This window comes from Lepus europaeus, chromosome 1, assembly GCF_033115175.1.
Source record: "Lepus europaeus isolate LE1 chromosome 1, mLepTim1.pri, whole genome shotgun sequence".
Lineage (NCBI taxonomy): Eukaryota > Metazoa > Chordata > Mammalia > Lagomorpha > Leporidae > Lepus > Lepus europaeus.
In genome coordinates, this window is record NC_084827.1 from 3,098,235 (window position 1) to 3,124,048 (window position 25,814).

Consider the following 25,814-nt stretch of genomic DNA (forward strand, 5'->3'; position numbering starts at 1 on the left):
ACTCCCAGATGGAAATGCTGTGACGCAGCAGACCCTGGAAGGAGATGACAAGAGGGTGGTTGGTGAAGACGCGCAGGACAGCCTCTGTGGGCGGGGCTCCTCCGTCTCTTGGATGTCCCCGTGAACACTTGCCCCAGAGCTGCCTTCTGTCCCCTGCCTCCTGGCCAGTGGCTCTCCTTGTTCGGGAGCTGAGTCACCCAGCTCCAGGAGGGGATTCTGGTTGTATCCTGGAGAACCAGTCCAGGCCCCGGGAGCCTTGGGCTAACCATGTGACATTGGGAGAGCTACTTGCTGCCTCTCATGCCTTGCTTCAATTCTCCCATCAATTAGAGAGCTAAAAATAGGACTCAATTGAAGCAAAACTGTGAGAGCTACAGAGTTAACTCATGCGGAGAGCTCACGATAAAGCCTGGCATTGTTCTCTGTAAATTTTTAGATGTTATTAATTTAGCTACTGAGATATTTCTTTTCTTAATCACCACTTTCAATGTCACTCTGCTCTCAGGAGCCTCAGACATCAGTGGCAACAGCACAGAAACACCATGCACTCACGGGGATGGGACAGATGAGGTGCCCGGACAAATAACATCCCTGGGCAGTCACTACTCATTCACTCATTCAATCACTTCATTCATTCATTCACTCACTCAATACTGGTTGCTGTGTGTCAGACACTGTGGAAGCACCTGGGACACGTGAGGATTAAGGTCCCCGTGAAACTTGCATTCAGTTTGACAGAGAGATAAAGAGCAAGCACCATAAATATATAGCACATACTGGGTGACAAGAACTGGAGAAGAATGAATGGGAAAGAGGGGGATGGGGGTGTCATTGCAGATGACAGGGCAGCATGGAAGGCCCTCAGTGGTGGTGACGTTCTAGGTAGGGGGTCGTCTGCCTCTGGGCGGGTGGTCGGCCACATGAGCCCAAGGCAGGCTCGTGCCGTGCACAAGGAGCAGCACGCACAGGGACCTGGGGGGAGGCGTTTGCTGGGCCTACAGGAGTGGTGGGAGCAGAGTGAGATGCGGCGACACCAAAAGGTGGGCCGATCGTGAAGGGACTTGGAGGCAACGGTCAGGGGCGTCGGTCCCCGTCCATTTCGTAGCTCGCTCTGCGGTTCTTCCCTGAGCACTCGTTGATTTTGTGAGGCTTGCATCTGGCCACCTTCTGGAGTATCTACAGCTGGAGCTTCTACAGGCTGCCACGCCCAGTGAGCGGGGGTCCTGTGTCCATGCCCAGGGTGACTGGATCAAGGTTGGGGGCTGTCACACGTCCCCTGAGGTATTACAGTGCCACACACCCAGGAGCATCCCTCCCCTTCAACCAGGGCCAGCTACGTAATTAACTGCAAAATGAGAACTCAGGATTCCTTGTCAAACAGTCCTAAGAACTGCAGTATGGCAGCAGCAGAGCATTAAAGCGAGCTGGCACCTGGCCGGACCCCAAGCCCATGAAGCAGCTCTGCTTCCAGCATGGTCCCACACTGCAGCCCTGACCCAGGACGCTGCAGCCTGTGCTGCAGGGGTGACTCTTGGAGATCTTGAAAAATAAGATCTCTCCCCTGCTCTGGTTGCAGCTCCCCTCCCCTAACTCAGGCCCAGTCTGCCCTCGTTTATGGCATTGTTCTCCACAACTGTTGAGACGTTACTCATTTAACTGCTGGGATACTTGTCTTTTGAAGAAGCAGCTTCAGTGTCGCTGTGCTCTGTACCCCTTGTCTGTGATGGTGGCTACTCCCCCAAAACGCACCTGCCCAGTGTACAGAGCGGACTACCCAGATGCTGCAGACACAGCCCGCAAGAAGACAAGGCGGAGCCAGTTGCTCACGCGGTACGGGAGAACGCCATCTTACAAAGCCTTAGCAGGGTCTCAGAGGAAGGGAGTGGGACCAGACTTGACTGAGGATGGGAAGTTTTGTTTAAGACCACTGTGTCCACATGGGTATTTGATTACTGCTGGGTAAAATTCATGGCATACAATTGGGTGAGAACTCCAGTGACATCCGGAATTGGAGCAAGGCAAAGTGAGGATTTTTGAGGCAGGAGATTGGAAGACTCTTTGAGGGCACGCTGTCTAGACATTGGTGGAATAATCAGTGTTCCTGTAGTGAACACTCAAACCTGGAGGGCACGCTGTCTGTTGGTGGAACCATCAGTGCACCTGTAGTGAACACTCAAACCTGGAGGGCACGCTGTCTGTTGGTGGAACCATCGGTGCACCTGTAGTGAACACTCAAACTTGGAGGGCACGCTGTCTGTTGGTGGAACCATCGGTGCACCTGTAGTGAACACTCAAACTTGGAGGGCACGCTGTCTGTTGGTGGAATAATCAGTGCTCCTGTAGTGAACACTCAAACTTGGAGGGCACGCTGTCTGTTGGTGGAAACATCGGTGCACCTGTAGTGAACACTCAAACTTGGAGGGCACGCTGTCTGTTGGTGGAACCATCAGTGCACCTGTAGTGAACACTCAAACTTGGAGGGCACGCTGTCTGTTGGTGGAACCATCAGTGCACCTGTAGTGAACACTCAAACTTGGAGGGCACGCTGTCTGTTGGTGGAACAATCAGTGCAGTGAACACTCAAACTTGGAGGGCATGCTGTCTGTTGGTGGAACCATCGGTGCACCTGTAGTGAACACTCAAACTTGGAGGGCCCGCTGTCTGTTGGTGGAACCATCAGTGCACCTGTAGTGAACACTCAAACTTGGAGGGCCCGCTGTCTGTTGGTGGAACCATCGGTGCACCTGTAGTGAACACTCAAACTTGGAGGGCACGCTGTCTGTTGGTGGAACCATCGGTGCACCTGTAGTGAACACTCACACTTGGAGGGCACGCTGTCTATTGGTGGAACCATCGGTGCACCTGTAGTGAACACTCAAACTTGGAGGGCACGCTGTCTGTTGGTGGAACCATCAGTGCACCTGTAGTGAACACTCAAACTTGGAGGGCACGCTGTCTGTTGGTGGAACAATCAGTGCAGTGAACACTCAAACTTGGAGGGCACGCTGTCTGTTGGTGGAACCATCGGTGCACCTGTAGTGAACACTCACACTTGGAGGGCACGCTGTCTATTGGTGGAACCATCGGTGCACCTGTAGTGAACACTCAAACTTGGAGGGCACGCTGTCTGTTGGTGGAACCATCAGTGCACCTGTAGTGAACACTCAAACTTGGAGGGCACGCTGTCTGTTGGTGGAACAATCAGTGTAGTGAACACTCAAACTTGGAGGGCACGCTGTCTGTTGGTGGAAACATCGGTGCACCTGTAGTGAACACTCAAACTTGGAGGGCATGCTGTCTATTGGTGGAATCATCGGTGTACCTGTAGTGAACACTCAAACTTGGAGGACACGCTGTCTGTTGGTGGAACCATCGGTGCACCTGTAGTGAACACTCAAACCTGGAGGGCACGCTGTCTGTTGGTGGAACCATCGGTGCACCTGTAGTGAACAATCAAACCATTGTGCGAGCAGGGAGACCGAAGAACAGCAAAGTCGTGTTCATGCAGACAGTGAGGCCTAGTTTAGGTTCTCAGGGTCCAGGCTGAGGACGACTTTGCCCTCCCTTCTCATGTAGGACACGTGATTTCCTTACGGCTGTCCCAGCTGGCCTGACTTCACCAACGCAGACTTGTCTGAATTGCTGAGTGAATCTGGTCCAGCCTTGGGTCTCCTCTTCTCAGCACCCACAGACCCTGTCTTCCCTCGGGTAGAACGAACCGCACCACTGCACTGGTTCAGGGTCTGTGCAATGCTCCCATACCATGGGCTGTCCACAAGCCAGGGGTGATGTTGGGGAAGGGCAGGTGGACGGGGCAGAGAGCAGGGTGGCTGTGAGACTGCCTCCATGGCTGGGTGATGGTTGAAAAAGAACTCGTTCCTCCATTACGCCTTTCAGTGGAAATAGAATGTGGTGGTGACTACAGTGCTTGATCACCATGGAAACTTGGGTAATTTCTGAGACAACTTCAAAAGCCTCCCTCTCCATGGCCCTGCTAGGCTATTCTGACAAAATTCCAAGCTTCAGAGAGAGAGAACTTGCCAGGCAAGCCCTGGACCTTAAGTCACAAAGCAAAGGAGAATGCTGGTTTCTGAAGCAAATGGAGAGACCCTCCATTTGGTTGAAAAGCTGCTCCCAGATGCAAGAGAGGGAGGAGCAGGTGTGACTGCGGAGAGACTCCCTCTCTCCTGTCCCCTGGCAGCGGGAGGTGATGGTGGTGAGCAAGCTGAGAGTGGATGGGTTAAGATCATTTGGGGAGTGGTCAAATACCACAGACCCAAAGAGGCCTGGGAGGAGGGCGTCTCCCCCTTGCCACCCCTACTGCTTGAGCAACTGAGATGTGCTGCCTCTCTGGGGCCTCAAAGTTAAGACTGAGACCAGGGCAGAACCAGAACAGGTCAGACGAAAGGGCCCCTGCAATAGGCTGAGAGCACGTTGTTAGCAGGCATGTTGGAGTGCGCAAACACGAGTGGGGGGCCAGCTCCCTGTGGACGCCAGAGACTTGGAGAACTGGCCCATGTGAGGGAGCTGGAGAGCAGGGCCTGGGGATAGACAGCTGCTGCCGTGCACAGCCAGGCCCACCTTGGGCCCAGCGCCTCTGTATCCCGCTGTGGATGAGATGGGGGAAACCTGCAAGTGTGACCCTGCACAGGGCCCTCCAAGGCCTGGAGCGGGGTGGCTCTGGAGATGGGGTTCAGGGCATCCGTGGAGAGGGTTCGTGAGCATGGCCTTGGAGGCGTACATTGAGTCTATTCGGGAGGACACGCCACGTCACCCCACCAGAAGCTGGGCCCCTGGGGCGAGTGCGTGCTGACTTGTGTCTCATTGCCACGTCTGAGATGATTGGAGGACAAGGCCCTGTGCAGTGCTGCTGTACCTTCCTAAGAGTCCCGCTCCCAAACGTGCTTTCCTGTGCAAAGATCCTGCCTTTTACGGTCCTGTGTCTTGACTCGGGGTTTGGAACATGCGCTCACCCTATCTGTCCGTACCACTGAAAGGTCAAGAATGTTCAAGATGTGCTTATGGAAGACGTAGGGCCGTGCCCACTTGAATGAGCCATTTGAACCTGCCCAGTGCTTGCGATACATTCAGTGGATGGCCATTGTGTGTCCTGGGTGCTTTGTGCTCCATCCCTGCCTTGAACTTGCCCATCATCTCTCTAAAGCGGAAGTAAACACCTAGACCAGTTCATGTGATAAAGTAGCTATTTTTCTTTCCATCACTGATACATTTAAATGCAAACTATGAAGAAGAGTTCTGTGTATTTTCAACAGCAAAGAGGACTTTATCAGTCTACTCATCCAACATTCTTCGGAAAGGAAAATGCTGGTCTCCCAAAAAGAATGGGAAGGGAGTCATTTATGATCTGGGCAACACCTCACAGTTCCCAGAGGTTGAAAGGGAGGTGGGTCTCATGTGACCTTCCAGTCCCCAGGGTGGGGGGCAGAGGGAGGAGAAGGTAGGCAGAGCAGCTGCACGGGCCGATGGCAAGCTCTGACCGGGGTTATTTCCTGTCAGTTCCCAAGCAGCCCTCTAAGGCCAGCACGGACACCCTGATTTTGTAGACAACCGGCTAGATCCAAAGAGCCATGAAACAAGCTTAGAGTCGTGCAGCTAAGTAAATGACAGCGCCTTAATCCAGAGTGTGCAGGATTAGCCTAATCCCACCATCTCTGCTGTGTTCCTGGGACACTGGGAAGAAAAGAAAAGGAGTCTGGGAGGCCACCCAGGATGCAGGCCACCTGGGCACGTGGCGGGCGAGACAGACACAGGCTTGCTCACGTGCACTCACATGCACGAGCCATGGGAGCCTCCCCTGCCTCCACCTGCAAGGAGCTGGGAGACCCCCGTGTGGGGTGGGGGATAAACATGGCACACGGAAGCCACTTGTACGCCCACAGCAAGGCCAGATGGCATGCGGGTCGTCCAGGGCCAGACGCTGTGTCTGAAGACTGTAAGCTTGGGCAAGTGCATCCTTTAGAAACGTCAGTGTCTCCACCTGTAAAGTTGTGCCCCCCTCGGAAGCTGGCTGTGCACATTAGATGAGCTGATGTGTAAAGTGCTCAGAACCGTGCCGGGCCCAATGAGCACGCGCTGCTTTCCTGGTACGCCGGGGCTCTTGACCGCTTTGCAGTCCCTGGTGCTTGCCCAAGGTCACGTAGTTCTCAGAGCCAGGATTCGAATTCAAGTCGTTTGACTCTGAAGCCTGAGTCTTTAGGTACCATGCAGCACCATCTCCCAAGTAATAATTATTGTCGTATTTAGGACCCTCCACCACCCCCTGACCTGATGGGGTAAGAGACAGCCCCTGCAGACGACGCCACGTGGGCGACGAGGGTGGCGTCCCTGTGTCAGAAAGGAGAAAGCCGACTGTGTTCGTGGAACATCCCTTGGAGAGAAGGGATCATGGTGTCTTTGGAGGTCTTGCATTTTGACATTTCTGACACAAAAGGCGTATCATGGGGAAAGGGAATCGTTCTATCTTACAGCTGTGGTGCCGCCTCCCTTCGCCTATTGGAATCTGCTCGCCGCCTGCCGTTCTGAGGAAACTGGCCTCGGGGAGACCTGCTCACTGCTGGCTGATTCTCCTGTCCCTGACCTCCTGCAAAATGGACTTTGATCTTTGAAAATGTATTATTTCACTTGGGATGCTTCCCAAGAGAGAGGGAGGTAGACAGAAGTAGAGAGACAGAGCTCCCATCTGCTGGTCCACTCTTCAGAGGCCTGCAACAGCCGGAGCTGGGCCCAAGCTGGAGTGAGGAGATGGGAACTCAGCCCAGGTCTCCTGTGTGGGCGGCAGGAACCCCATCGCCAGAGCCTCACTCTGCCTCCCAGGGTCTGCATTAGTGGGAAACGGGAGTCTGGAGCCAAAACCAGCAATCAAACTCAGGAGCTCTGATAGGGATGGTGGGTGCCTTAACTATTAAGCCCAATGTGTCCTCCCTGTCACCTGACCTTGAATCCCCGCTTCCTGACCTCCATGAGGTTCACCTGTCTCCCTCTGTCCTGAGATCTTCCTGTGTTGTCCCTGTCACCTGACCTTGAACCCCCCTTCCTGACCTCCATCAGGTTCACCTGTCTCCCTCTGTCCTGAAATGCTCCTGTCTTGTCCTTGGTGACAACATACCGGGACTTTTCCCTCTCTCTGTGCTTTCTCTGGGTTGCCCTTTGCTCTACCTGTGAATGTGGGCTGTCGAATGTTTTCTTTTTCCCTATAAACAAGTCTCCTTGTCAACAGCACCACCCTCACAGTGATAATTGTCTCTGTATAGACATCTGGTACGTGTGTGTGGAACATTCTTTCCAGACCTCCAGACTTGTGATTTTGTTGTTTTGTGGGTAGCTCCACCCTTCTGGAATCTCAAACGTGACTTGAGCTGGACTTGTCCTTTCTGTACCTATATATGCGTGTACTGTACGTTTCTTGGACATTGCCGAATACCTGGTCCACTGTGGGCACCTAGCAGTGCCGGCGCCTGTCCTTTCCCCAGCAAAATGAGCTTCTTCATTCCCTGAAAGATCAGTCTGTCACTCAAGTCATGATCCACTTTCTCAGTTCACCCTCGCCTTTCCATCAACTGGCAGCACCTGCCAGTACCTCCTTTGCAATATTCACCATGGCCCATTCGTCTGTTTCTGTTCTCTAAGCTCCATCGGGGTCCTTATTATGAGGGCAGTGGTTTGGGAGCCATTGAGCCTTTGCTGGAAATCTCTGTCCCACCGTCCAGTTGCCAGCCTCTGAGCCTGCATCTCCTCTGTAAACCGAGACGTTGCTGCCTGCCCGGTAGGGCTGTTGTCCAGGGGAAACGAGGGAAGATGTCAGGAACATCTAGCAGATAACAGGCGTTCCGTCAGTGTTCATTTCCCTGCTTTCCAGGAACTTCATCCTTAGCAGCATCCTACTTTTTTTTTTTTTTTTACTTTTTGACAGGCAGAGTTAGACAGTGACAGAGAGAGAGAAAGGTCTTCCTTTTCTGTTGGTTCACCCCCCAAGGGCTGCTGCAGCCAGCACACTGCGCTGATCCGAAGCCAGGAGCCAGGTGCTTCTCCTAGTCTCCCATGGGGTGCAGGACCCAAGCACTTGGGCCATCCTCCACTGCACCCCCCGGGCCATAGCAGAGAGCTGGACTGGAAGAGGGGCAACCGGGACAGAATCCGGCGCCCCGACCGGGACTAGAACCCGGGGTGCCGGCGCCGCTAGGCGGAGGATTAGCCTGTTGAGCCGGCCAAGCATCCTACTTTTCTAAAATACACTTATTGTCATGCTATTCCTCTGATGAGAAATATTCTGTGGCTCTCTGTCGTCCACAGAATAAAGGCCGATGTCCCCAGCCTGGATATTGTCTTGTGTGCCACTCAAATAAAGTGTGCCTGTTGTGTGTCTCCCTTCTCTGCCTACCGAAGCTCTAGGCTTTCCTTGAAGCTCAGCTTCTGGTAAGCGTCTTCCAGTAACCTCTCTGAACCATCTTAACTAACACCAGACTCCTCTCTGAACTCCGCCATCACTTGGTCCTGTGTTGACAGTACTTGGCTCACTGTGCCCATCTTGGAGAGTGAATTTCTAGGGACTTCCTACTCTCCTCTGAGTGGAAACCGCCCCGTCGGCAGATGCCTTCCCTGTGGGGTACTCCAGCGCTGTTTGTCCCCTTTATGTTAAACCTTAGCGTGGTTTCTGATAACTGACTTCCTGGACCTGAGTCTTTTCTGCTGACGTCACAGAAGTTACATCAGTGCTTCCTGCCTCCAATCATCTTTCAACTCGTTGGAGACAACTCGATTGGACTTAAGATTTTCCAACTCTGTGGATGTTAATTGAGTTCCTCCTGTGTGGGAGAGCTCAGGACACACAAATGAAGACAGGAGTGGCTTCTGTGCTTCAGAGCGACCCGGGCAAGTGGTGGAGGCAGGTGGTGGAGGCGCTCTGCTGAGTAGAGTGGCGGGTGACTGGGGCTGCAGCCGAGGGTATTGCCGGTGCACACACATCCCTGCAAAGGGAGGCTCAAGACTTCGGGCAGAAAGCGGAATGGAGTAAACTTGCCCAGTGCTCACCCTCGCCCCTCCAAGGGCCTTTCGTTTCCATCTACCAGATGAAGCGGCTCCTGCACCCACAGTTGGCAACTTCTCGGAAGCAGAGTGTGGAGCCTCTTTGTTCATTCTGGTTTGGGGGTTCGCACGCATCAGTACATTTCTACCTTTATGCACCTCCATGTAGCTGGACTCTGCTGTGAGTGTAGCAGAACATTTCCTTTTATCTAAAAACAGCGCCCCAGCAGGTTAACACAGAGTTAGAGTATAACTCCAGGATGCTAATCGACCCCCAGTTCTGGCCCCGAGTAGGAAGACATGCCAGTGACCGTGTCCTTCCCATCGCCACCCTAACAAAACCTGTGTCCTTCTTCTCAAAGGCCCTACCCTGTCCTCAGCCAGTTTATTGAGAGTAGAAGTTAATGAATATACCTACTCTGGCCCTCTGGCCCAACTGTCAGTGTCTTCAGACACATTCTGTGGAAGTCACACTCAGAACCCTGCAGCGAGATTGGCTCAGGAAGGGTGCATGGCCCTTTCCCCCCATGTCAGCACTCCCATTCGCTCAGACCCCACCAAGGCGAGGTTAGCAGAGGACGCCCAGTTCATGGGACCCAGCAGCATCAAGGTGCCCACCCCTTGCTTGCCCTTCTGTGTGGTCAGCATTCCTGCGGCCAAGGCCCAAGCCCCAGGCTGGCTTCCGGAGGCCAGTTTGAAGGCCCTCTCCGTTGTTTCTTGGGCTCATGACTGTGTGTGTCCCCACCCTTAGGCAACTCTCCTGGTAAGTGAGCCTGGGGAGAAGCCTTGGTGAGGTTGACTGATGGTCAAGCCACAGCTGCCACAGTGGCCTTATCAGGACTCAAGCTGCTCTATGTCTTCCCAGCTACCTCCTTCCTGTGGCTGTTGCCTTGTTCGAGTTTGAATTCAGAAGCGAGTGGAAGCACAGGAGTGAGTAACTGTCTGTCTTCAAATTCCCAAGAGGGACGTAGCGCTGGAAGGGTTACCAGTAGAGCCAGGAAGGCTGCAGAGAGGAGCCTCCAGGGACAGCGAGGATATCTTTGATGGACTGAGTCCCTTTGGGTCCTCTCCTGACCACCAGCTCCCTCTGCCCGCTGGGCGTTGTTTCCGGTCTGTTGGGAAGCTGCCGAGGTGCTCATGGGAAGGGACTTCACCTTCTTAACTTGATGGATTTCCTTTGTTCCCCTCTGTGTCCTGCTACTCATGGGAAACTCCGACCCTCCAGCAGGGGTCGCCCTTCTACCTGACACACAGGATGGAGTTGTGCACAGCTGTCCTAAGCTTCCCCACTTCTGTCAAGAAGTCAGCAGTGAGATTTTATTAACTGGGCCTTGGACCTGAAGGGCAGCTGCACCTCCCTGGACCCACAGGGGACAGCGATGGTGTTCTTCTCCCAGCTTCACCAGCTCATAAATGAATCTTGTCTGAACATCCCTGTCTGTAGGGCTCCACTGGGGAACAAGAGAACTCTGCTTCCCTTGATGTAAGTCCAGCTGGAGAGGCAATCCACATGCGCATGAAAGAATGGCAGTGAGAGACAATTTAACGGGGGGTAGAACACATGTTGGAATCCTGGGTCCAGAACTTCAGAGCTGTGTGACCTCAGGCAATTTACCCAACCTCTCTGTGCCTTGATTTCCTCTTGCAAACCTCGTTAGGATCCTTTGAGGCTTCAAAGGGCTGATATTTATGAAGCACTTGCAATGATGCCTGTTAGATTATGAATTATATAATTACATTATTAATACTATAAAGCTGTGTGTGTGCCAGCGACCCATGAGTGAAGGTTATCACTATGAAGAAGGGCCAGGACAAGCTGACAAATGTCCCAGGTGGATGGGAGCAGGTGGCAGGCTCACCCGATCTTCTGGCTGGCACCCCAAGCTTGCTCTGCTAATTAACATGGCACTGGCTTGCCTCAGAGAGGGCAGAAGCCAGAGAGATTTCTCTCGGAGCCAATTTCTCTCAGCCACTTAAACAGCTGGGTTCCAATCTTTCCACGTTTAAAACGAAGGCAATTTAGAAATTTAGAGCTGAACCCCATATGCACATTGAATGGCGAATAATGGCATCTAATGATCTCAGCCTCCAGCCCTTCTGTTCATGTCAGGAGGTAAGGAGCAGTGTCTTCCTTCCAGGTGGCTCAGGCTTGAGGAGAGGAGTGACAGCCGGTTCTAGAAAAGGAGAGATTAGCACCTTCTTACCCCAATCCCGAGAGCCGCAGGGTCACTTAGGGGAAAAGGCGGGACCTTAGGAATCCAGTCCCACGCTGTATTTTGTTATGATTGGCACGTGGCCCAGAGAGATGGAGTGTTCATCTGCTTTATGGGCGGGGATGAGACCAGAGCTCAGGTCTTCTGATGCGTGGTGGCCTATGCTCACCACTAAACCATCTCCCCATATCCCACGTTGCTAGCAGCAAGCTGGTGCGGGCTGACCTGGGGAACCCCTGGGCCAGGAGAACCTTCGCATTGACTCCCAGCCCAGGAATTCAAATGTAACGACAGGTGTGTCCGTGGCAGACTTCCCGCCGGTGCCAGGGTGCGATGTGGCTTTCTCTGCGGAAGTCTTGTGCGGTAGCTAGCACGTGGAATGACAGCAGCAGCCAGGAAGCTGTGGGGACAGAGCCGCTCTGCGGGAGGTTTTGTCTTACTTCAGGCGTCATTCCCTACGAGGAAACCCGGGGCAAGATTGCCCTAGAATCTCTGCAAGACCGCTCTGTGGACCATTGCCATCTGCAGGGAGAGAAGAGAGGAGAAGGCGCAGGGCAGGAGGACGGCCCTCTCCACGCGGCTTTACTCTGTGAGCGCCCGGTTCACAGCGTGGGAGCTTCCTTTCATCACAGCCGCAGATGCCACTCTCAGTTTGGCTAAGACGCCAGTGGGCTCCCACTAACTCTCAGCTCTGGACCAAGGCCCGGATGCGTTAGAGGCTGCAGAGACTCACACGGGAAAAACGTGGTGCTGCCCCCCTCGCTCGTTCCTTTGCCACAACCCTCCTTCCCACTCGGTGCGGAGCCTCATAGCAGATCGGCCCAACCTTGCATTCTGCAGAGTAGGAGCTGTCCAAGATCAGGCGGCAGCACAGTGGGCTGTTGTTTGCTTTCTTGGGAGGATTTTTTTTTCTATAAATGGAGGCATTGGAAGCAAGTGGAGTGGCTGGTTGTCGGATCCATTTCTGAGATCTTATACTGTAGTCACGGGATTCAAGACTTTACAGCAAAACCAAATACTTGCTCTGGCACACTCTTTGAGAGCTTTGGCAAATAATTTCACTTGGGATTGCTATATGAACTCTATAATTTATTTGCTGTATGTATAAATACATATATATATATATATATATATATATATATATATGAATATAAAAATCTCATAGGAAACCCAAGAGATACAGAAGCCGTGGAAACTAGGCTTGATTTCAGTGCTCCTGCCAAATCCATCCTGTGCCTGTGGCGTGGCTTCCTCAGGGAAGAAGGTAGTAGGCGTATCTTAACCAAAACAAGAAAGAAAAGTGGGCTGGTGAGGTTAAAAATAAGAAACATGCAGCTCTTGCAGCATTTTTTTTTAATATTTAAAGATTTATTTTATTTATTAAGACAGACTTAGAGAGAGAGAGAGAGAGAGAGAGAGCTTCCTTGGTTGGTTCACTCCCCAATTGGCCACACAACTGGGGCTGGGCCAGGCTGAAGCCAGGAGCCAGCAGCTTCTTCTGGGTTGCCCACATGGGTGCAGGGGCCCAAGCACTTGGGCCATCTTCCACTGCTTTCCCAGTCCATTAGCGGGGAGCTAGATCAGAAGAAGAGCAGCCAGGAATCAAACCAGCACCCATATGGGATGCCGGCACTGCAGGCGGCAATGTAACCCACTATGCCACAATGTCAGCCCTATCTCGCAGCCATTTGATAGATAAATGTGTGGTAACTGACAGTGCTACCTCTGCTCTAGAGAAACTAGGATCAGAACCGCTGTAGTACCTGTAAAAGGTCTGGATGTGGATATTTGTTGCAGGATTCTTTGTAATACTGAAAACTTTGAAACAATGCAGTCATTTGCTAGTGGAGGAATGGGGGTTTGGTACATATGTGCCATGTGATATACCTTATGCTGTTAAGACTTTATATATGGACATGGAATGTTACCAAAAGAATGTTAAGGGGCTGACATCGTGGTGTAGCAGGTTAAGCCACCAACTGCAATGCCAGCATCCCATGTGTGCTTCCGGTTCAGGTCCCAGCTGCTCCGCTTCTGACCCGGCTCCCTGCTAATGGCCTGGGGAAAGCAGAGGAAGACGGTCCAGTGCTTGGGCCCCTCTGCTCATGTGGGAGACCCAGAAGAAGCTGCTGGCTCCTGGCTTTGGTCTGGCCCAGCCCTGGCTGTTGCGGCCATTTGGGGAGTAAACCAGCAGAGGGAAGACCTCTCCCTATCTCTCCATCTCTTCCTCTGTCTCTGTAACTCTTTCAAATAAACAAATAAACCTTTAAAAACAAAACACATTAGGTGATAAAAGCAAGGGCCTGAAGACTTAGTATGATTTTGTAAGAAGTGAATCGTTGGGAACATAGAAAAAACTGAGATGGTGCTCATCAAACTGTTGGCACTGCCTGTCTTTCATTCCCCCCCTAGTTATTTCATTTTTATTGTTTCATGTTTCACCAGGGAAATCAGGAAAACGCAAATAGCGCTTCTTTCCCATCAATGTATTAACCAGGGTGAGGGCCCTCGTTCCCAGCCCACCGTGTGGTGCCCAGATGGCATGGAGGGGACAGACTCGCACTCTGGAGTTCTGTTAAGAAGACCCACATAGAGGGGAAACAGATTCAGAATGCTAGCAGGCGGCTGAGGGGCTTCCTCCCCAGTCGCAGTGGCCTTGTCCCCAGGGCCCCCTAGCCCCCTGGAAGCTCATGTTAGGCTCCCAAGGTCATAGAGGTGGCCACAGAGGACCGAGGACAAGGAGAGGCAGCTGGGTGTGACCGGGTCTGCAGCCTGGCTGCCCGGAGTGCAGCCAACAGGGGGGCCACACAGCAGACCAGAGCAGGGAATGCAACAGGACCTGCAGGGACCTGCGGGGAAGTTGTCACCGGCCTGACGGAGCTCCTGATGCTGAGTGCGAGGTGGCCAGAGGGTCCCTCCATGGGGAGAAGCCACTAGAGCAAGACAGGAACAAGGGGACAGCCCATGGGAGCCCTGGGGACCCTAGTCAGGAGAATGACAGCATCTCCTCAAGTCAGGTGCCCGTTCCGAAACTGACCGTGACTCTGTGCCCCAGTAACTTCTCAAAATTGTAATTGAGAAAAAATCGTAAGATGATGACGTTTTTACAAAGATCCCCAACTCATATGCCACATGATTGCTAGCACTTCTCTCTTTAAAAGTAAAAATTGATTTGTTTATTTGAAAGACAGGAAAACAGAGAGAAAGAGAGACAAAGAGATCTTTCATCCACTGGTTTACTCCCCCCAAATGGCCACAATAGCCAGATCTGGGCCAGGCTGAAACCAGGAGCCGGGAGCTACACCCTGGTCTCCACGAGGGTAGCAGGGACTCAGGCACTGTGGCCTGCCCTCCCAGGTGCGTCAGCAGGCAGCCAGATCAGAAGAGGAGCAGCCGGGTGAACCCACTGCGCCCCAGCACTCTCACGGCTGATGCCTTCTGCCTGTGTGGTTCTTCTGCACCCACCAGTGTTGTCATGTGACTTCGCTGGAGCTCACAGATAGACTCTATCATGAAGGAGGCCTGTCTCAGAAGCAGACGTTGACAGCCCGCCAAGTTCTGTGGTTCTGACTCCGACAGAGGGCACAGAGTGAAGAGCTCTGGGCCTGCACATCTCCTGGCCTCTGCAGACACAGGGCTGCAGGGGGACGCAGCTGCTGGTGGAGACGAGAACAGCAGCCACACTTCCCCCGTCCTTAAGAACAATTTTTCCTCAACCCCACGTAAGCGTTTCCATTTCTAATATTATACCTTACATATAGAAAGCAATTTTAACTTCTCTAAGCCTTTTCACACTCATTATCATCGCTCTTCACAGTGATCCTGCAGAGAGGGGGTATTGTTCTAATGGCACATTTCTGCAACAATAAAAACACTTCTGAGATCCAAGGTACCAACTGGAACACGGGCAGGTGCGGCCGTGCACAGACACCTCACTGCCACATAACTTCTCAGGAGGAGGGTGGGAGGGTGGGAGAACTGTGTCCACTGTGGTCCACAGCTTCACCAAAGCCTCCATAGCCTGGAAACCCCATCTCGCGAGACAGGTGCCATGGTCAGTGCTGTATGTAGCAGAGGGAGATACCAGCATACTACGAGCTCTTGGGAAATTACATCTCCCTGAGCACAGACGAGAACAGAGCAAGAGGCCGGCTCTGTGATGAGCGGTCAGCTTACCTGTTTCAGACCACAAAAGTTTTAGGGATTTGGAAAAACCGTGGCTGACCTTGCGCTGGGCACGCTCAGGGGAGGCTTCTCGGGAGATTCAGGGTGTGGGTTGGGCCGTACAGGGAAGGTCAGGGACAATGTGCGGACCGGCTGCAGGATGGGAAGGGGAGTCAGGGAGCCCGGACGCTGTCACTGTGACCTCGGCAAATCCCCGTGAACCAGCCACGCGATGCCGCCTTCCGCTTCCCCAGCCCAGCCCTTCAGACGTCTCTACGAGTCTGTAAAGGCTGTGGCCTTAGTATAGCAGCCACCAGAGCCACTGATCTGGTGATCAAATCTAAACATGCACCCCAGAGAAGAAACGGACAGGTGTGTTTTGAGCAGGGGTGAGCCCAGACACGCAGGTGAGGGACAGTAGACGGAGGATCACCACAGGATGCCCACCGGCCCTTGTCTGTGTGGCTCTGATTAGGGTAGCCGTCAAGTAAGGAGACATTCTTAGTTCATCGTGCTCCGTGATGTACTGTCAGCCAGTTACTGCGTGGGGGCCTGTTGTGTTGGTTAGCCTAGATTGCCGTTAACACAGTGCCACAGCCCGGCGGGCTGACACGGCGGACATTTCCCATGGTTCTGTGTGCTGGAAGCCTGACCAACATCAAGGTGCCAGCAGAGTCCCGCCTGCTGCCCCTCCCCCAAGGTGTGTGCGCCCCTGGCGTCTCTGTGTGTCCTAACGTCCTCTTTGTGTAGGGACAGCACAGTCAGATTGGACTGGGGCCGCCCTAACTGCTCACTTTACCATAATCACCCCTCTAAAGGCCCTGTCTCGAATACACACAGCTGAGGCCCTGAGGGGTGAGGGCCTCAACATATGGATTTGGGGGTGCAGCGGAGAGAGCAGTGCAGCCCACGACTCCCATGTTCCCAGATGGGGACCACCCTGGAGATGTGCGAAAACCAAGGGATGAAGGATGCGCGCCTGTGATGGAGGTCTGATGTACTCTCTTTGGTCTGATGCCAACCTGTGTGAGGGGACCAGTCCCTCTAGTGCTTGAGTTGGGGATGCAGTGTCTGAGAGCATAACCCTGCGCTTGTGTCCAGACACAGCCTCGAGAGCACACAGCCTGCTTGTGCTGGAGGGGCGACTTCCGGGCTCCACTGTCTGCCCGGCTCGCAGAACGTGGGCCGTGCCGTCCCGATCCACAGCCCCGTCCCTGCAGCGTGTGCTCTTGCTGAACACAGCCGGCGTCCCTTGCCTCGTCCCAGCGGATCCCCAAGGCACCTTTGGGGGCGCCCTGGGACCTGCCTGTTGCCGAGGCAATGGTGTATAATTCAGCAGGAATTTATATTCCAGGCAGGTCTGAGGGAAGCCAGCAAGCGCTCCCCAGAGCCGACTGCTGGACCAAGGGTTTCCGTTGCATCGGCTTCCTGGGATGCCGCTGTTGGAGGAGGAGGGGTTCCGGTTCTGTTTGCTGATTTGCTCCTTCAAGGTTTAATGGTGGGAGAGGGGCTGAGGAGGGTGTCCTATGGAGGACCTCGCAGTGTTTCTTCGCAGACATCGAGACAGGCACATGGGCGTGGACATTTCTGCCACCAGCCCGGGCAGGCTGCCGTCACACAGCAACACGGCGCATGCCAGCCCTGGCGACGCACAGACGTCAGTCCTCATCCCTGGGAGCAGGAAATGTCACACAGATGGATTTCTGGGCCTGGAAAGCTGGAGGAGTGATGCACAGTGAGGTCTGGGCACATAAGGAACTGATCTTGGGGAAAGTGCCTGTGCACACCAACAGGCAGCTTCCCTGGATCCCGGGGAGCTCCTCTCAAGGGCTTGGTTTCCTAGGAGACAGCATTTCCACCTCCTCGCCCGAGGCCTGCGTCTTGGTGCTGTTTCTCCACAGGGTCCATGCTGCGGCAATGCGGCCGTGGCTCCTCTGAGAATCCCAAAGGGGAGTGGAGACATGCGTTGTGCCCGCCCCTCTTTGCCTGGGCTCCTGGCAACAGTCACACAGGAGGCACCATCTTGTCTGCCTGATGCACCTGCAGTTTGTGTGCAGAAGTGGGCTGAGCACGAATTCGCACCATGATTCTGGATAGCAGCTTTAAAATGTGTCGGTCATTGACCTGTACGTCGGGACTGGGCTGGAACCATTACTGAGCTGCTGATTCACTGTTCCCGGTGACGTTTCAGGGTTACAAAGGAATTCTGTGCTTCCAAACAGCGTCGCCCTGGTCTGGCGTTCCTTAGCATTAGCGACACGTTCCAGGGGTCCTGGTTCCCATGGCTGCACTGGCGAAGGCGTGATGCTTCCCACAGCTTGTAAGCAGGGATTCACTGATGTGGGCATCGCAGCACTACCCAGGGGCCCCACAGCAGACAGCAGGACTGGGAGGAGACCAGTTGGAGGGAGGGGCAAGAGGAGGGGGTGTTCATCCCTCTCAGCCCAGAGCTCAAAGTCCATGTTGCAGGCCCCTCCCCGACTCCAAGTCCAAAGCTAACTAGGATACAGTTGGTCACCGTAAGAGGGAAGCAAGTCCTTGAAAGAATAAGAACTTAAGGATATTTGGGCTTATGGAGGCAGCACTGAAAAGCTGTGTGTGGCCAAGGAACCTTCTGAACATACGTGACGTGACGCCAGGGATGGGTGTGGGAGGCAGGAAAGTCCTCATACGCATCAGTCATGCACTGATGGTGGCCCAAGGCGGAGGAGGCGAGAGGCTGTCGCTAGGGGAGTGTGATGAGGGAGGAGAGGTGGGGAGCGACAGGTCCTGGGGCGGGGGCGGGGGAGCATTAGAAGCTCCAGGAGGACTAAGGGGAGCAGCTCAGGGCAGCTGAGAAACCAAGGGAAGAGAGACTCAAGCAAGAGGAAGCTGTCAAACAGCCAAGGAGGGGCTGATACTAGCGAGAAAACAAGCATCTATCTGGCAACCAGCAGGTGACAGCCGTGCGAAGGAGGTGGATGAGGAAGCCGTGGCTGGTGCTGCAGTGAGGAGTTGTTGGCAGGGCGGGCGTGGGAACAGAGTCCTCTCCTTCACCCTCAGTGGCGCAGAGCGGCCAGTGAGGCCGTCCCAGTCCTGGAGCGCTGTGTCAGCGCTACCCCTCTTCCCACCACATGTTGGCAGGCATGAACAGGTGGGGTGCACAGAGACAGGAGGGTCTGGAGCAGAGTGGCAGGTGGCAAGGTGACATCATGGGAGAGTCCTGGAAGAGCCCCAGGTGGGATGCTCACCAGAGGAGGCAGGTGCAGTGTCTGCACCATCCAGAGGCGGCACTGTGTTTGCGTCGCTCACAGCCCCTGCCGGCCATGCCCTCCTGCTCACAGGCGGGCTGGAGAGAGGGGCAGCAGAGCCGCAGGGTTTGGAGGATGCTGCTCCCTGTAACTGGCAGGTCTTGTTAGTACAAGCTCCCAGCCTGCAGCAACTTGGGGTGGTGCCATCTCCTCTCTAACTGGACTCCTGAACTCTGAGCCCTTGCCAACGAGAGCCTTGGCACAGGGAGGGTAATTAGTTTTCATTTCTCATTCCAACCAGCTGTGACTGACTGACTGTGGCCGTCTGCCTGGAGGGTTCCAGGCCCAGCAGGAATGAGCACGGAGACTGATGAGCGATTGCTGCCAAAGGTGGGGACTTGCCCTCACAAAGCGGCCCCCGGGCTTTGCTGGCCGAAGGCTAATTCCTGCAGTGACATACCTTGGGTGCCCCTTGCGAAAGAGCAAGGCGAGTGACTTGCAGAGGTGTTTGTCCCTAGAATCCCTTCTTCCAGGGCAGTTTCACAGAACAGATAAAAGCAGAGCTCTTCCAGCCAAAGCGAGGAGCGAGGGCTGGGAATTCCTTCTGCTCCCTCCCCGTTTCCCGGTGGTAACTCCTGAGATACCTGCAGGGAATCCAGAATGAAAACCACACAGAGAGGTGTTACTAGGGGAGGGCCAGGGTGGCTGGCTCTCGGGATTGAGCTTCCCGAAGAGCTGGACGAAGGGCATTCTGGGCAAGGAAACAGGAAGTGCCAAGGCCCTTCGGTGGGACAGCCTGGCTGGTTCTCGATGATGCCAGCTGGGTAGGTGGGAGCCACTAGGGTCAGGCCCCGGGCAGCTTGTGCTCTGAGCATGATGGGAAGCTGTTGGAGGGTTTGAAGCAGGAGAGAACCACAGTCCATTTCACTTTGAGAACTATTACTGGCTACTGTCTGGGGGAAGAAGGATGTGTGATGGTGACGTGTGGGGGAAGTGCCGGAGGCTGGCTCAGCTGGGCGCAGCGAGCGTCTTGGCAGTTAGGGGAGTAGGGACGGTGCCATGCGGGGGTGTCTCATCTTGAGCACCAAGCCCTAGGGACAGGGGGCACTGAGCTGGAAGGAGGGACCCTCCCCAGACCAGGGGAGTCCTCTCTTCTGTTTATTGCCTGCAGAAACCCCTAATCCTTCCAGATCCCACTTCCCGTGGGAAATCTTCCTAAACCCAGTGTTACCGTCAGAATCAGTTACTCTTGCCACATAGACCGCGTACTCACGATCCATCCTTTTCCTGGAGACTACAGACTGGGGAAGGCCCGACTGTCGTCCCCGCTGCAGGTCCCTGAATTCAGATGCGGGGACCAAGGTTCAGAGCTGATAATAAACTCCTCATCCCCGTCTGGTGCTAGTTCACTTCCTCCTCAACTTTTCATTTCTGTGTGTGTCATATCCTCTGCTAGATTATCAGCTCTTTCTAGCTTTTTATTTTAGCTTTAATTAAAGATGCTTAAGGCCAGGGATCATCTTTTATTTTCCCTTTTATCTCCCTCACATCCAGCCTAATGCTCGGCCCAAACATAGTTTAACAAAAATTCACTGATAAGCTGTTCTGTGTACCATGGAGCCCCTGCCGGGAGCGGCCCCTTCCCCCACCCCATCACAGCTAAGCGGCACCCCCACCCCCAGCCCTGATGTTGCTGACTCCCACTGCTGCTGCTCTCACCGCTGCCTGGCCAGGGCTACACTTGGCACAGCTGATAGCCTGCATGTGAACACAGAGCAGAGCCTCGTTCCAAGGGGAGGATCTGGGGGCAGAGTTTGTTTAATTGCTACAGTATGACTATAATTAGTATTGAGGTCTGATTGGAAGTAGGCCCGATCCCCAAAGAATGGGTGGTAGTATTGAGACAGACCCTTGCCATTACTCCCATCCTCACTTATCTGTCAGTGAGTAATACGGTACATATTCTAATGAGTTAGCCCCATAGGCCATGGTCTGCACCTGCAGGGGTAAGCGGAGTGTCAGGGCTCCCCCCAGTGGGCTACATATGGGCACTTCTGAGCAGAAGCCCTTGGCAAGCTGCATGGCTCTTCCAGCCCTACCCTTGTCTAAGGGACCACTGGGTTTGCACAAAGAAGGTTGTGCAGCCCTGTGCGTGGGTATCCATGCTGCCTTGTCATTGAGGAAGCTTCTCCAGCAGAGCCGTTGGAATTCTGGGTTTGGTTTCCCAGAGGTCCCCACTGAACCAGAGAGCACTGCTCAGGGAACTCTGCACCCCCGCACCCCCAGGTAGCCACACATCCACACGATGGGGTGTGTCCCTCACACTGGAAAGGAAGCCGGGCCAGGCAAGGCACCTTGCCCTCCTGTCTCCCCCTCCACTGCTCAGGACTCAGTGTTTATCAGAACGCATCGCTCAGAGTGCGTGTTTGGCACAGACATTTGCTTGCTGCTTGGGATGGTCACATCTTGCATCAGAGTCGCTGGTTCCAGTCCCGGCTGCTCCACCTCCCACCCAGCGTCCTGCTGTGTCAGAGTAGCTGGTTCCAGTCCCGGCTGCTCCACCTCCCACCCAGCGTCCTGCTGTGTCAGAGTCACTGGTTCCAGTCCCGGCTGCTCCACCTCCCACCCAGTGTCCTGCTGTGTCAGAGTAGCTGGTTCCAGTCCCGGCCAGTCCACTTCCCACCCAGCGTCCTGCCGATGCACACATGGGGAAGCAGCAGGTGATGGCCCAAGTCCTTCTTTCCCTGTCTCCCATTGGGAGGCCTGGATTGAGTTCTGGGATCCTGGCTTCCACCTGCCCCAGCCCTGGTTACTGGGGGCAAGTGGGGAGTGAACCATCTGCTGCAATCTCTCTCTCCATCTGTCTGTTTGCCTTTCAAATAAAATAAGTAAATAAGTTTTAAAAATACCTTATTAATTATACTGTCAGTGTAGGGTGCTGGGTAACACCGGCAACACGTGAGTCACTTAGTCCATTTATTGAGGATCTACTACATGCCTGCCACTACCAATTTCTAATCATGGATACATATTTTGAAACTTGAATTCATAAATGAAGTACTAAGAATATAAACCCTTGCTCATAACAGAAACAGCAGTGTATGTGGAAACCGAGAGAACCTGTTCCAACTCATCTGGCTTTGCAGAGGGAGATTTCGAAGCAAGTTGCCTAGGCGGCCTGCTCCAGGGCCCATCTTTAGTGAGGGCCATAGAAGCGTTTTTGCATCTGTGGGAATAGTTGCAAGAGCCAACACACAAGAGGAATTTTAAAAGGTTCCAAAGTCACAGAACAACTGGTGGGGAAGGCAGGTAGGAGCATCCCCCATTGGGCCGTGAACGCAGCGTTCCAACAAACTGGACGGCATCCAGAAGTCGGGTCATGTCCACCTGACAGTTAGGGCCTCCTGGACCTTATCCTTTCACTCATAATTTATCAACCACGTCCTTTGTGTCTTGTCTGCTTGCTCGTGGACGTGCTGTGAAATCATATGTTTTGGGGCTGGCGTCATGGTGCAGCAGTTTAAGCCACCACCTGTGTCAGCCTTGGTTCCGGTCCTGGCTGCTCTACTTCCGATTCGGCTTCCTGGTGACGCACCTGGGAAAACAGCGGAAGATGGCCCAGGTGTCTGGGGCCCCTGCCACCCACATGGAAGACCCAGTGGGATTCCTGGCTCCTGGCTTCTGCATGGCCCAGCCCTTGCTGTTGCAACCATCTGGGGAGTGAACCAGCTCATGGAAAATCTCTGTCTTTCTCTCCCTCTCTCCCTCTCTCCCTGTAAATCTGCCTTTCAGATAAATAAATAAATCTTTTTGAAATGATTTTTAAGGAAGCAGATGGTATGTGTGGAGCTTTTCCAGCCCTGGGCAGCTGGGGAAGACACAGATTTCTGTGAGGTCGACTTTGTCTCTGAGCAAACCCGTAGACTTGATCAGGGCACTCGTGCAGTTGCTGATGAGAAGAATGTCTCTGTTTTTCAAAGTGTCCTATGTAGATGCAGCCCACATAAGTTTTTGTTTACCAGGAAACTTCTGGAAGAAAGACTTAGTGTCATTAGGAAGCAAGAGGTCTTACAGTATAAAATGGAAAGCACTACTCTCCCTCCCTACTTTTACGAATCGTGTCTCAGGACAGGCATTTGCCCAGTGGCTAAGATGCTCGTGTCCCGTACTGGAGCACCTGAACTGGAGCCCGGGCTCCTCTCCTGGTTCCAGCTCATACCAGTGTGCGCCCTGGGAGGCAGCAAGTGACAACTCAAGTACTCGCGTCCCTGCCACCCATGTGGGACACCAGGTGGGCTTCCCAGCTGTTGTGGGCATTTGGGGAGTGGGCCAGCAGATAGGGGATGACTGTCAGTCTCTTCTGTCTGCTTGTCTGTCTTTCAGGTTAAAACCAAAGTGGCTCTGCTGCTTCCTCCCAGTGAGCAGCCCCGCCTTCCAGGCTACAGGCTCCTTCAGGTCATGGCTGCCTTACCAGTCGTTATAGGAGGAAACTAAAACACAGCAAATATGGAGAAAAGCTCTGGAACTCATCCTGCACCAGATATTTGTGTCTGTTAAAACAGGCTTACAATCAACCAATTCATAGCATTCCACCTCCCATGGCAATCTCCTGCTTGGAGGTTGAGATGAGTAATTTTTTTTATCCCATCATCAAATAAAATAATTTGATCCCAGCATCAAATAAAACTAGGTTAGACAAAGTAATCCACTTTTTAAAAGATTTATTTATTTATTTGAAAGGCAAGGTTACAGAGAGGCAGAGGCAGGGGGAGAGAGAAGGAGAGAGAGGGAGAGAGAGAGTAGTGAGAGAGTGAATGAGTCAATATTCCATCCACTGGTTCACTCCCTAAATGACCACAATGGCTGAGCTGAGCTGATCAGAAGCCAGGAGCTTCTTCCGGGTCTCCCACATGGATGCAGGGGCCCAAGAACTTGGGCCATCTTCTTCTGCTTTCCCAGGCCAAAGCAGAGAGCTGGATCAGGAGTGGAGCAGCTAGGACTCAAACCGGCACCCATATGGGATTCCGGCACTGCAGGTAGCGGCTTTACCCACTACCCCACAGCGCCGGCCTCAAAGTGACCATGTTACTGTGGATCCTGAGTCTGTGAGTGAGAAGGCAGGTGCAGGGTTCCCCCGTTTGGGCTCTGCCTTCCGTGTTGTAAGGAGCATCTCACAGGGCCAGTGTTCTGTACAAAGCACCTTGGAAATACTATTTACAGGAAAAGGACGAAGATTCGCAGGATTGGGAATGAGTTGTTGGCGACTGGATTAAAGGAGGACCTAATATTCTATATCGTGTATAGGAAACAAAGGAGGATTTTTTTTTTCCATATCCCCAAAGAAAGAAAATGAATTGAATACTTTAAAATAATGAACTGACTGCTCTTTTGCCCCATTCCGCCCTACACAAAAGTCTAATGAGCCATTTACTTAGTATTTTCCCAAAGGAGAGATTTTCTGTGTCCTTCCAAGACGGGGCAGTTATTGAAGAATAAAGAAGTGAATTCTCCTCCCATGAGTGTGTCCGGATAGCAGCTTGGTGATGGCCACCTCTTACCTTGATCTTCTCCTTTTTCCTCCTTAATAACATCGAAAACGTGCTAACCCTGACTTCTGTCTCTCTCCCTCTTCCGCCCTGCCTCCTCCATGACTCCGCCCCATCTCCGCCCTGCCTCTTCCATGACCCCCTCCATCTCCGCCCTGCCTCCTCCATGACCCCGCCCCATCTCCACCCTGCCTCCTCCATGACCCCCTCCATCTCCACCCTGCCTCCTCCATGACCCCGCCCCATCTCCGCCCTGCCTCCTCCATGACCCCGCCCCATCTCCGCCCTGCCTCCTCCATGACCCCGCCCCATCTCCGCCCTGCCTCCTCCATGACCCCCTCCATCTCCACCCTGCCTCCCCCATGACCCTGCCCCATCTCCGCCCTGCCTCCTCCATGACCCCGCCCCATCTCCACCCTGCCTCCTCCATGACCCCGCCCCAACTCCGCCCTGCCTCCTCCATGACCCCGCCCCATCTCCGCCCTGCCTCATCCATGACCCCCTCCATCTCCACCCTGCCTCCCCTATGACCCTGCCCCATCTCCGCCCTGCCTCCTCCATGACCCCGCCCCATCTCCACCCTGCCTCCTCCATGACCCCGCCCCATCTCCGCCCTGCCTCCTCCATGACCCCGCCCCATCTCCACCCTGCCTCCTCCATGACCCCGCCCCATCTCCGCCCTGCCTCCCCCATGACCCCGCCCCATCTCCACCCTGCCTCCTCCATGACCCCGCCCCATCTCCGCCCTGCCTCCTCCATGACCCCGCCCCATCTCCACCCTGCCTCCTCCATGACCCCGCCCCATCTCCGCCCTGCCTCCTCCATGACCCCGCCCCATCTCCGCCCTGCCTCCTCCATGACCCCGCCCCATCTCCGCCCTGCCTCCTCCATGACCCCGCCCCATCTCCGCCCTGCCTCCCCCATGACCCCGCCCCATCTCCATCCTGCCTCCTCCATGACCCCGCCCCATATTTCCCTGCCCTCTAGGAACCTTCTGCATCATTTCACTGTGCACCTGTGTGGCTGGGATCAACTTCGAGCTGTCACGCTATCCACGCTACCTGTATGGACTCCCCGATGACATCAGCCACGGCTATGGATGGTCCATGTTCTGTGCGTGGGGGGGCCTGGGGCTCACACTCATCTCGGGATTCTTCTGTACCTTGGCCCCTTCTGTCCAACCTGTCCCGAGGACCAACTGCCCTAAATCCAGACCCGAGAACGGGACAGTGTGCTAAGAGACATACTCACACACACACACACACACACTCACACATATATATATAAATATATATATAATATACATATATAAAACGAGACTCAATCAACATGATGCCAGTGCCAAGGTAGACTTGAGTTGGCTTAGGCACCCGCGTCTCGCTGGACTGTGTGTTGCCTCATCACCGAGTTGGGGAAAGCGCTCCCATTCCGTGGCTCTTCCATCCATTCTTGACTTTGGGCTCCATGGTTTCCTGAAGACAGAGCGAACACCGCACTTGTGCTAGAATCCGGGTCCCTGTCAGCCTCAAGGACGGGTGCTGAGCTGGACGGGACAGTGCCGTGGTCTGAAGCCACCCACATGGGCCAGCAGGCGCGGACACCGCCCCACCCACCCATCA

The 25,814-nt window shown here is 54.0% G+C and overlaps 1 protein-coding gene across 1 annotated transcript in view; it reads left to right on the forward strand.

Moving 5' to 3' along the window:
• The window catches only part of TMEM178B (transmembrane protein 178B), a 395,863-nt gene extending 370,430 nt beyond the window's left edge, over positions 1-25,433 (forward strand). Inside the window, 1 exon segment of the mRNA XM_062197632.1 lies at positions 25,183-25,433. Within this exon segment, the coding sequence (XP_062053616.1) occupies positions 25,183-25,433 (251 nt within the window).
• The last annotated feature ends 381 nt before the right edge of the window (positions 25,434-25,814 follow it).